Source organism: Alnus glutinosa, chromosome 2 (genome assembly GCF_958979055.1).
Source record: "Alnus glutinosa chromosome 2, dhAlnGlut1.1, whole genome shotgun sequence".
Lineage (NCBI taxonomy): Eukaryota > Viridiplantae > Streptophyta > Magnoliopsida > Fagales > Betulaceae > Alnus > Alnus glutinosa.
In genome coordinates this window covers 23,182,363-23,194,127 of record NC_084887.1, presented here as the reverse complement: position 1 = coordinate 23,194,127, position 11,765 = coordinate 23,182,363, and the positions used below count along the sequence as shown (strand labels likewise).

At 35.2% G+C, this 11,765-nt stretch overlaps 1 protein-coding gene across 3 annotated transcripts; it reads left to right on the top strand.

The window, feature by feature from the left end:
- Positions 1–5,442: 5,442 nt before the first annotated feature.
- Positions 5,443–11,068, top strand: LOC133861795 (serine/arginine-rich splicing factor RS40). 3 transcript variants are annotated; one of them, XM_062297603.1, is made up of 6 exons: positions 5,443–5,594; positions 7,708–7,818; positions 9,327–9,439; positions 9,535–9,770; positions 9,965–10,654; positions 10,766–11,068. In XM_062297603.1, the coding sequence occupies exons 2-6, from the start codon at positions 7,713–7,715 to the stop codon at positions 10,788–10,790; spliced, it is 1,170 nt and encodes a 389-aa protein (XP_062153587.1). In that variant the 5' UTR covers positions 5,443–5,594; positions 7,708–7,712; the 3' UTR covers positions 10,791–11,068. The 3 variants fall into 3 exon arrangements, with proteins under 3 accessions (XP_062153587.1, XP_062153589.1, XP_062153590.1); XM_062297605.1 differs by having other exon boundaries at positions 5,444–5,594; positions 7,700–7,818; XM_062297606.1 differs by lacking the exon at positions 5,443–5,594 and adding an exon at positions 8,772–9,110 and having other exon boundaries at positions 7,700–7,818.
- The last annotated feature ends 697 nt before the right edge of the window (positions 11,069–11,765 follow it).

Sequence of the window (11,765 nt, the reverse complement as noted above, 5' to 3'; positions counted from 1 at the left end):
GAGCCCTAAGACCCGGCACACAACCGGTCTAAGAAGGAGAGTTATAAGAGATCATGTCACGTTGTGTCACCTCAATCACTTTTTATATTCTCGATAGAATATCACACAGCGCCACACTTTGGCAGAGGCACCCTACCTTACCTCCTTGCATTAGTAACATATGACATTTAATCAGAACACTGCCTAATAGTAACAAGAAGAAAACCAATTATTGAAAAGGTACGACCGTACGAACACAAAAGACCACAAACTTAAGCGCTAGAGCTACCCACCGTATACTTAGCAATCCTCAATTTATTTATTTTTATTTTTTATTTTTTTATATTCAGCCTCAATATTTATTTAACTCTTATTTATATGGGTAGTGATTGGGGGGAGACCATTGACCGGCTCCCTTCCCCCCTTTATATTAAAAAATTCACTTTTTATTTTTTATATTATTTTATTCCTTATTTTGAATTAAAATAGGGTTTTTTAATATAAAGAGGGGGAGGGAGCCGGTCAATAGCCTCCCCCCAATCACTATCCTATTTACATGTACTCGTGGATTGGGGATTCGAGTTATATAATCTGCACTGTGATCATGGTAACCACGTGGCCCAATCTTAGCCTATAGTATGAGTAAAAATATAGGCGGATAATAACTACCCATGTTCGCTATCTGAACTTACTCGCTATTCGCAAATATCATTATTCTTATATGCGGATGTGGATAGCGGTCTTAAGAAATGAGAATAACGGTTTTAGAAAATGCTGATGCGATTAATAACCTTTATATTATATTAATATATAATATTAATTAATTAATTAAATTCACTAAAAGAACGTCATTTTGTATTTGAAAAGTTTAAACCCTTTAGGTTATGTTTGATTTTTTTCATTATTATCTAAAAGTTATATCTCACAACATTTATTTTTTTTTCATTTTTCTTTTTCTTTTCTTTAGGTAATTCAAATCCCGATTACTTTATGAGACAGTGACCTTCCCATGACTAATAATCGTGATTTGTGTAAAAAAATAAAATATTGATTTATTTAAGTTTGAATATAACAATAAGTTAATAACTGTATTATTTAATCTTATATATAAATTTAAATAATAATTTAAAAAATTTATTATCTCATATCCAAATAACGAATACTAACCACAATAACCACACAAATGTAAATAACTATTAATAATAACCATATTATACGAATATAGATGCAAATAATACTAACAATCGCACCCGCACTTAATTAAATCTAAAATAACCGGCCTCGGAGCCCGACTTTAAATTCATCTACTTTTTCTGGTCAGGACCCACTCTGTAATTAACCAAGATATTTTGGGCAACATGTTGCCACAAAGAGACGAACAGCACGTGGGTTCAGAGGGGTAATAACTTTTGCTGGGACACGTGGCGTGCTGCTAGTAGTGGTTTTTTTTTGGTTTTTTGGGTTAAACATTTGCGTTAGTTTTATCCTTGTGGAAAATTTTGCATGCGCACCCTTGTAATTTGCGGAATTCGTGTTATGCATCGATTTTTTGAAAGTTATTTTTGGGAATAATACAGCCTTCAACTAAAATTTTGTGAAAAAGGTTTATACTTTTTAAATAATTTTGAGAAGTAGTCCAAGGATGATTTCTCAATACAGAAAAATTTCTCAAGCTAGTCCCCATTACTTTTTATTATTCTCAATAAATAAAAAAAGATACTGACTTATTTTATTAACGTGACTATGTGAGTTATTGTTTTGTGTAGGCTATATATATAGTTACTATTTTGTTGTATATTACGATTTCTTAGTTTGAATGAAATGCCTTACTTATAAAACAAGTTAAAGAGCAAAGTAGATGGCTAAATGCTATCGACTAAATATAAAGATCAAATTATTAATTTTATAGCGTTCTATTTTTAAAAGACAAATTAAAAGAAAAAAGAAGTATTAAATAACATTCTCTCTCTTAGATATGATATCATTACATGTAATTTTTTTTATAATAAAATAAAAAAAAAAACAAGCTATTTACACTATAATATGTTGTCGTGTTGTTTTGTTTATACTTTACAACAACATCCAACAAATAAAACCCATAAAATAGCAGCAGGGTTGATAGGCGAGGCAAAGTGGTTTGGTGCATGAGGTTTATGCGCCGGTACGTGGGTGTCAAATGGGGAAGCGGTTGATGGCGCCGAGAAGCTAGGACGCCGGAGAGACTGATGGAGTAGCGCGTTGCATGCTCGAACTAGTGGAGAAATGAAGATTTGACTTTGAAAAAACGAATCTTCGAAACTTTATAGATTCAGCAAACAACGCTGTGGAGAAGTCGATTGCACAAGGTGGATGATGCAGTCGGCGAGGGGGGGGGGGAGACTGAGGCTGCGGTTTTATGAGGGCCGATGATAGGTCGTCAACAAAGACTGCAGATAGAGCCTCATAAGAGGCTAGTCTCATTGCTCAATTACTTAAAATTATAAATATACCATATATTGAGAGTTTTTAACTGTTTTTTTTTTTTTTAAAAAAAAAAACAAAATATATATATTATAATTTAATGTAATTGTATCATCTGGTACGTAAAATTGACACGTGACATGACATGCCGTTAATTAATTAGACGATGGGATGACAAGTGACCTATTTGAAATCAAAAGAAGACTTAAAAATCTAATTGTTGAAATTAAAAACCTAGGTACTGAATTAAAATCGCATAAAAATGTAAGGGCTAAAGTTTGTTTTTTGCCCTTTTATTGAATGTGGGTAAAACGATAAATTCTCCTTGTTATTCTCTCCCTCACTGTTTTTCTTTATTCCACAAATAAATTTTATCCCCTTCTCCAAGTTTTTCGTTAATCCAAAAGTTTTATTACAAATTAGGGTTAAATATCTTATTGGGCCGGGACTTGTGGTTTGGAAACTTTGGTTTTTGCCCTATGTGCTTTCATTTGTATCACAGATGGTACATGTGGTTTGAGAAAAGACAACATTGGTACCTCCGTTAGTTTTCCATCCAAAAACTAACGGTTGGACACGTGTTAACTCCTGAGAGTAGACACATGTTATTATGTAAAAAAAATTAAAAATTGAAAAATTGTAAATAATAAAACTATTTTAAAAAAGTATTAAAAACTTTTTTAAAAAAAAAAATTGAAAAAAAAAAAGAGGGGTGACTCCTTAGCTACCATGCCACCCCCATGTTGATTAAGGGGTGGCCGAATCACACTTATGGCTATTGGGGGTGGTTGAGCCACCCTCAAAGGCCAAAGAAAAAAAAAATTGAGGTCTTTGGCCCCTTGGGGGTGGCCGCACCACTCCATTGGCCACAAGAGTGGTTCAGCCACCTCCAAGGGTCAAAGGACCAAAAAAAAAAAAAAAAAAATTAAATTAAAGGGGTTTGGCCATTGGGGGTGGCCGAACCACCCCTAAGGGCCATGAGGGTAGTTTAGCCACCCCCAAACCGGCCACTCTCATTTTGGCCAAGGGGGTGGCTCAATCACCCTTCATTTTTTTTTGTTTCTTTTTTTTTTTTTTCAATTTTTTTTTTATACTTCTAATTTTTTAAAAAAGTTTTATTATTTTCAATTTTTACTAGTTTTTAAAGTTTTTTTTAATTTATGTTTTTAAATTTTTTTTACATAATGACACTACTCTTAGGAGTTGACACATGTCCAACCGTTAGTTTTTGGATGGAAAAACTAACGGAAGTACCAATTCTATCTTTTTCCAAATCATAGGTATCATCTGTGATACAAATAAAAGTACATGGAACAAAAAATAAAATTTCCAAACCATGAGTACCAATAAGGTGTTTAACCCTTCTAATTAACATAAACTTGCCTTTTTTTATGCTTAGACAAAGCTTTATTTAGAAATATCATATTTTGTGAAAGCTAATATAAATTTTTTGTTTTAAGATGGTTATTACTAAAGTTAGAAAAAATTGCTAAATTAGTCCATATAATTTGAACTTATAACAAATAAATTCATATGGTTTTAACAGAAACTTATAAATCCATGTTTTATACTTCTGTAACAAAATGGTCATTCCATACAAACTCCAACCAATTTTTTTCTTATGAAATTTTAAATTTACCATAAATTAATAAAAAATAAAATAAAATAAATAAAAAATTGAAAGTGAACCACCCTTAGGCTTTTAAGGGTAATCAATTAACCCTTTATAGGGGTGATCAACCACCTCAAGGGCCGTTAGAGTAGGTTTGACTACCCTTATAATTAATTAATGTGGGGGGGGGGGGGGGGGGGGGACAAACCAACCCTTTCCGACAGAAAATTTTTTTCTTTATATTTTAATGGATTGGGAAATTGTAATTTCATAAGGACTATGTTAAAATAATGAATGAAATTTGCACAAATGAATAATTTTGTTATACGGGCATATACATTAATTTATAAGTTCATATTGAAACCACAAAGATTTATTTGTTACAAGGTAACATTCCATGAACCAATTTAGCAATTTTCTCCTTTTGTTAAGCTAAAAGATTATTTATTTATTTATTTTATTTAATGCATAAAGTAGACATAATCTAGAACGCTTGATAATATAGAGTTATTTGCATATAGTTTTCATAAATATAAAAAAATTGAGTAAATGTATCTGTTTATATTGAAAATAATATTTGATAAATCTAAAGATAAGATGGGATGAAAATTTTTTATATTAAAAATTAACAAATTCATAATCAAATGGGATAATTTTTTATATTCTTTTTACAAGCAATCTTTGTGGTTTTATCGATTTGCAATATGCTCCATATAATTTAAAAAATGAATTAAAACTTTCTACGTTTAGTATAAATGGCAAATAACTCATTATCTTAAACTTATGTTTGAAATTTTGACAACAATCACAAAAGCGCCACATTAGTATCAATAGTAATATAACACATGTTCCATATAACAAAAAAAAAAAAAAAAAAAAAATTATATGGGAGGTGGTCAGAGCACCCCAAATTGATCAAAAGAGTGGCCAAACCAGCCCCTAACACTCCGTATAATGTATTACGGTACCTAATTTGAAATAGAAAAAGTATTATAATTGAATTATTAATATATGTTATAGTGATTTTGCCTCATGAACAATCAAAATTCTCCAAAATGTTATGAAATTGGTGCTCTTTTTGTTACTACTAAAAAAGTAATGATATAAGGAGGATATATTTTTTTTAGTCTTCCTAAATTTAATGGCAATTTTAAAAGGAATATCAATTTTACGATGATATATGGAGGACATGAGTATTTTTTTTAGCATTATTTAAAATTTATTAATACATCTAATGATAATTTTAAAAGCCACATTAATTTTAAGAGGATTTTCTTTTAGTACTACTCCTACTAAAATAGCAAAAGGGGTCGACTGTAGTCAACTTGTCCGAGATGGGTCTCCTTTTACAAATGATTGAAACTCCAGGGTCTTTTGTGCAATAGTGGAACATTGTTGTCCGTTATATAATTCCCCCAAGGCCGGGGGCCACGAACTCTTGTTTTTCTGTCAAATCTGAAATTTATCGAAAACTCTTTGCCTAGGGTTTCGAAGAACAAGTCTCAAATTCTGTTCACTATTTTTCAATCGCTGCCTTCGAAAGGTAAATAACTTAATTAATAGTTTCTAATTTTGGTTTTTCTTTGTTTCCATGTCTCATTGTTCCGTTTGGTTCCTGAGAAAGTTAGAGAAAAGGGAGGAAAATTTGGGATCTGGTACTTCGTTGCTTGGTGGAGTGGCGTTTGCAAAAGGCTTTAAGTTTCCCTTCCTTTTCCTACAGTTTCTCAGCAACCAAACGGACCGTATACGCTCTGATCCGGGGTCAAGGGGTTGTGGGTTATTTGATGGTAGATCTTGAATTTTGATTGTTCTTTGACGTGATCTGTTTTATGAGTTAGTTTATTTTAACTCTAATTTCATTGATGAGTTAGGTTACTTCAACTCTAATTTCATTGTATGTTTTTTTTTTTTTGTAATGATTGGAATCTGAACATTTTGGAGGATACTTTCTTTTGGGGGTTTAGCTTGAATATGCTTTATGGTTATAAATTTTGTGGAATGTTTAGCTGAAGGTACTAGGAGATAGTTGAGCTGGTTGTTTTTTTTTTTTTTTTTTTTTGGATATTGGTTTTGTTATTGGTGTAGTGGTTAATGAGTTTTCTTGTGTCTGCTTTATTTTGAGGGTTTTATTGAATATTCTTGCTGTTATTGGTGTAATGGTTGATGGGTTTTCTGTATAGGATTCGTCTGGAAGTGGTTACTGGATATTGGTGTATTGGTTTGGGTTTTCTGAATCTCTTTGGAAATGACTTGTAAAATTGTAATCTCCTTTTCTTTACGGGTTATTAATAGGTGCCTGGTTTTATTATCAGGCAGCCAGGAAAAGGCACATTTTGTCTCTTTGGTGATCAAAACATTGTTTTTCAATTCTCTGAAGTTAATTTTCTCCTTGAAAATACCCCCCCCTCGCGCGCGCGCTTGCGGAAAGAAACCATGGCCTTTTTTTGCAAATGGTTTCGAAAACACCCTTCTCTTTTCAAATCCTAAAAGACATTTTTCTCAAAACCTTTAACAAACAATTAACTTTTCAAAACACAAAGCGCAAAATTCTTTTCAAAAAACAAAACGCAAAACAAATTTCAAAAACAAAACACGACACACTTTTTAGAGAACTTTTCACACTGTTTTATATGTATACTTTGAGAAAATAGGTTTTTAAATGTCAGGTGTAGAGGCTGATTTATTATTTATAGAAAGATTGAAAAAAAAAAAACTGAGAGTGAGAGTGAGGTGGTTGCCGGGCCACCCCAACCAGTGTGGTCACCTCTGACAAGGACAGGGGTGCCTATGGAGCCTCAACCAGGTAGGGTGTGCGACCATTTAGACCTGATGGGGGTGGCTATGCGGCCAACCCCTCTCCTCTACTGAGGGTGGCCGCATGACCAATTTTTTCTTCTATTATTATTATTATTATTATTATTATTATTATAAGTGACAAGTCAGCTCTACACCTAATTGTGTTTTCTCAAAAAAATCATGTTTGATACGTGTTTCTTTGAAAATACAAAACACGTTTCAATCTTAAGGGGATCCTATAGAAAACACTCTCTCAAATGTAGACTCCACCAAAGACGCTTGTTAACTTTACATCACCTCAAAAAAAAAAAATTTCAAGCCAAAACACAATAAACACTTTTCAAAACCATTAACAAACATAGTATTCACACCTAGACACAAACTAATTTTGGTGTATGAACCTCATTCAATCTGAATGTGTTTTGTTACTCCTTGACTGTGGGTAGTGACTCCTATTGTGTTAAGTTAAATATTTTGGTTTATTTCAAGAAAGCATATACAAATTTGAGGTTGTTGCATATTGATGGGTTACTAGAAGCTTGACTTGTAAAAATGTTGGTCAATTGGAAAAGAAAATATAATTACCCTGGTTTAGTTTCATTTTTTTTTCTTCAGAAAAGAGCCATAATTTTTCCACTCTCAAGTCTCAATCTGATGTAGTTTTAGCTGGCATCCTGTTATAAGCATGTTATATATTAGTTGACTTGCATTTTATGTGCAGACGATATTCCTTGGGTTATTATGCTGTGGTCATGCTTACTTTCAGTTAGCTGCACTAATTTAAGTTGCTTGACCAAGTTTACTTCTTACTGAGTCCAAGATATATAAAATTATGATGGTGATTACTTATAGTGTCACAGGAAAAATGAGGCCCATCTTCTGTGGAAATTTTGAGTATGACGCACGGCCATCTGATCTGGAACGACTTTTCAGTAGATATGGGAAGGTTGAGAGAGTGGATATGAAGTCTGGTAAGATCTCTTGCCCATCTTGCATTGGTTATTTATTTATTTATTTCCAATTAATCTATGTTGTTTCTTTGTTCTAATTCCTTTCTTCTGCTAATCATCATGACTTTGGTATTTGAGCCTTGGACACTACGCTCTTAAAAGTGCCAGAATTATTAGTTTTGAAATGTGCATTTGGCTTTTTGAATAATCTATTAGTAAATGTTTAACATTTCGGCATCGAACTTCAAGAGAATTCTCTGAGAAAGCATTTGAGCGATTGCAAGTTTCTTGAGTTAGCAAGTTTCATGCATGAGTGATAATTGACCACATAAAATGAAATCACCCGGTGAACACAGTCTGGCATTTGATCTGATTTGACTTGGTTCCATTATGGAAGAGAGAGGAAATATGGTGCGAAACGGGAAAGCATGGAGGATGAAATGGTGCTGGTAAAAATAAATTTAGGAGAGTTAAGGAGCAGGTAATTGCTATAATTTTATGTCCTGGGGCACTACACAAGTTGATTCACAGTAAGGTAATCGCTTGAGCTTCTTGAAATTATAGGCTTTGACTTGTTTGAAAATAAATTGCTTGTTTTCTGTTTTGAGGTTCTATTAATGGACACCAAACGTCAGAAATTACTTTTGTATACTTGTTATCTGCACTGGTATGTGATGCGTAAAAGGGAAAAAGACAACTAAACAGCCATATAAAAGTTGCCTGCACTCTTCTCAATAAGGCATGGGGTCCATCTGCAAGGCAGCTCAGCAGGAGCAAACCCATCGATGAAGGTGGCTGCTTCCTATTGCTCTCGTAGCTCGGCAGTGTAGCTGTAACATCAGTCAGATTACGTGATTCAGCAACTACTTGCTTCCTTTGTTGAGTTGTAGTGTGGGGGTTCAGGATATCTTTAAGAAAAACATGTTTTTTTTTTGAGGCATCAACCCCCATATTCAAAATTTTCTTTGGCGCAGGATTATCTTGGCATGTACCCATTCTTCCTGGCTAATGGATGGGCTCTTCAGAATTCTGTTCTCTGCCTGTGACGAGCTTCCTCTTCCTTTTTTTTTTAAGAAGAGTCACACTGATCCTCAATGGACTACCATCCCACGTTTCCCTCAGTCACAATTGCCTTTCATCCCTCATGAATTTTGCCCAGCCTTCAATTTCAGACATGTTTCAAGGTTGAAACATTGCCGACCTCACAGCAGAGGCAGCAGAATAGATCGAGAAGGCACTCTTTTCATTGACCTACCATGAGACATCCACTTTTGCAATGTTGTTCCTTGATACCACTTAATTCATCACACAAGGTCTGTTACTAATTTTGCTGGTCACTTAGTTTATAGAATTCACGGAGGTTACCAACATCTTTATTTTAGGTTGGATTTTCAGGGGATTTTTATATTGCTAAAGGAAGAAATGACGTCATGTTGAAGAATCCTTTAACGGGAGGATTCTTACCTTGATATATTTTTCAAAAGATATTTTAATTATTGATTCTTGTTATTTTGCTTTACTGGTTTTAGGATTCGCTTTTATTTATATGGAGGATGAACGAGATGCTGAGGATGCCATTCGGCGACTTGATCGAACAGAATTTGGTCGAAAGGGCCGCAGGCTTCGTGTTGAATGGACAAAAGTAATATATCTATGTTGATGTTGATAAATATTTCTGTGTTCTGTTAATTTAATTTGGTATAGCTTATCTTATGCACTTTTATATCTGTGTTGCAGCATGAACGCGGCATTAGAAGGCCTGGAAGTTCCAAAAAATCTTCAGCTAATACCAAACCTTCAAAGACCTTGTTTGTTATCAATTTTGATACACATCATACTAGGACAAGGGACTTGGAGAGGCACTTTGATCCATATGGGAAGATAGTGAGTGTCAGGATTAGAAGGAACTTTGCTTTCGTGCAGTATGAATCACAGGATGATGCTACTAGAGCATTGGATGCGACAAACATGAGGTATAACTTAGTTTTTTGTGAAGTAAGTAGTATTCAAAGCACAGCTTTCAGTGGGAGGCCCTTGGGCACCTCTTAGGGTGGGTTGAAATGTGTTAGGTCCAGGTTTTATATTTTAAACATGTTAATTGCATTGAGATAAATGTTTTTAACCTTTTATGCTTATGATGATGATGTTCTGATTGTGATATATGCAGCAAGTTGTTGGATCGAGTTATTTCAGTGGAGTATGCAGTTCGGGATGATGATGATGAAAGGAGAAATGGATATAGCCCTGATAATAGAGGTCGTGATAGGTCATTGGAGAGAGGCCGTGATAGAAGGCGATCCCCAAGCCCCTTTCGAAGAGAGAGGGGTAGCCCTGATTATGGCCGCGGTTCTAGTCCATATAGGAGAGAGAGAGGCAGCCCTGATTATGGCCGTGGGGGCAGTCGAAGTCCCCCTCGTAGGGACAGGGCTAGCCCTGATTATGGTCGTGCACGTAGTCGTAGTCCTTATCGAAGAGAGAGGGTTGCCCTTGACCATCGCGATGGTTCTAGCCATAGTCCTTACCAAACAGAAAGGGTGAGTGCTGACGTTGGTCATGGCCCCAGTCATAGTCCTTACAGAAAAGAGAGGGCAAGCCCTGACAATGCTCGTGGCCCTAGCCGCAGTCCTTATGGAAGAGAGAGGGCAAGCCCTGACAGTGGTCGGGCCCCCAGCCGCAGTCCTTATGGGAGAGAGAGGGCTAGTCCTGAAAATGGTCGTGGCCCCAACCGTGGTCCTTATGGAAGAGAGAAGGGTAGTCCCGACAATGATCGTGAACTCAGCCCCATACCTGAACCCAGGGAGGACAGCCCCAACTTTGGTGGTGGTCCAGAAACCCCTGTGCATGAGAGATATCGCAGGTTTGCAGTATAGTGATTAATTTGTTTTTCTTTATCCTGTTATCTTAACCTTAAAATAAATATTTGCATTTATATTGTTTTTACTTATCTATGTATCTTTTGATAATGCAGCCGATCGCCCCCGGCAGAGGAATGATCTTGATCCTAATATTAAGAGAGAAGAACTCCAATTGGTTGTACTGATATTGGTGGCATAACTCATTTAAAATTTGTACCAAAATCCTTTTCAGTGACAACTACTACGGCGTTAGGCAGTAGTTGTGTCGTACTGATGGTGCTCTTGAACTTGTTACGCAGGACCTAGTTGTTATCCTCTAGTTTTTGGTTTCTGTTCAGAATTTGATGGGTTTTACTCTTGGTTTGAACAAAAATTCTGTATACAAAAACCTCCGATCCATGTTGGCCTTGATTCTACTTGCTGTTGCATTTTTCTACTTTAAAGTAGAATACTATTTGGCTCTCTCCAGCAGAAACTGGTGGTTGGGTATCCTTAATTTGTGGGTCTCTTAAATAGATAGATAGATAGCTTTTGGTGTTAAAAGGAGTTATAGGGGGATTATTAAATAACATGTTCATGTCTTGTCAGTAGTTCCATGAGTGGGTTTCCACTTGCTTGCAACCATCATCAGAAGTTTGTGATCTGACGAGAATGAGTGAACGGGGGATTAGACAAACTATTGGATCCTAACCCTAAATCCTGTGGTGTCAAATTTTATCTTTACATAAGAGAAGGCCATGAATCAATTTTTACCCTTGTTCGTTAGATTTTAAATCATTTACCAGCTTGAGTCTCCATGTAGATTTAGCCGATGTTGAATGTGTCTTAATCTTTACCATAAAGAGGAAAGGCCAGCTTTTGAATCAATCACCTTCAATCCGGTAGTTGTTCAGTCAAAATCTGCTTACTTCAACTCCTTTGACTGGAAGCAAAGGAGATGGAGGCCAGGGTATCAATATTTGTAACTTTCTATTCCTTTCCGTCCACTGAATTTTATGCGCACTTGCTTATTTGACCGAGCTGCCGGCCAGACCATCCACATTGCATTATCAAACGGAAACTACAGAGTTATTTCTAGGCATTCTAGAAAGAATGTACAGAATTTAGCGAGGA

Excerpts from the sequence above, each read along its gene's own strand:
- LOC133861795 (XM_062297603.1), top strand. The coding sequence starts at position 7,713 with ATGAGGCCCATCTTCTGTGGAAATTTTGAGTATGACGCACGGCCATCT. Across the intron at positions 9,771-9,964 it reads TTGGATGCGACAAACATGAG|CAAGTTGTTGGATCGAGTTA; the intron begins GTATAACTTAGT and ends TGATATATGCAG. Across the intron at positions 10,655-10,765 it reads GTGCATGAGAGATATCGCAG|CCGATCGCCCCCGGCAGAGG; the intron begins GTTTGCAGTATA and ends TTGATAATGCAG.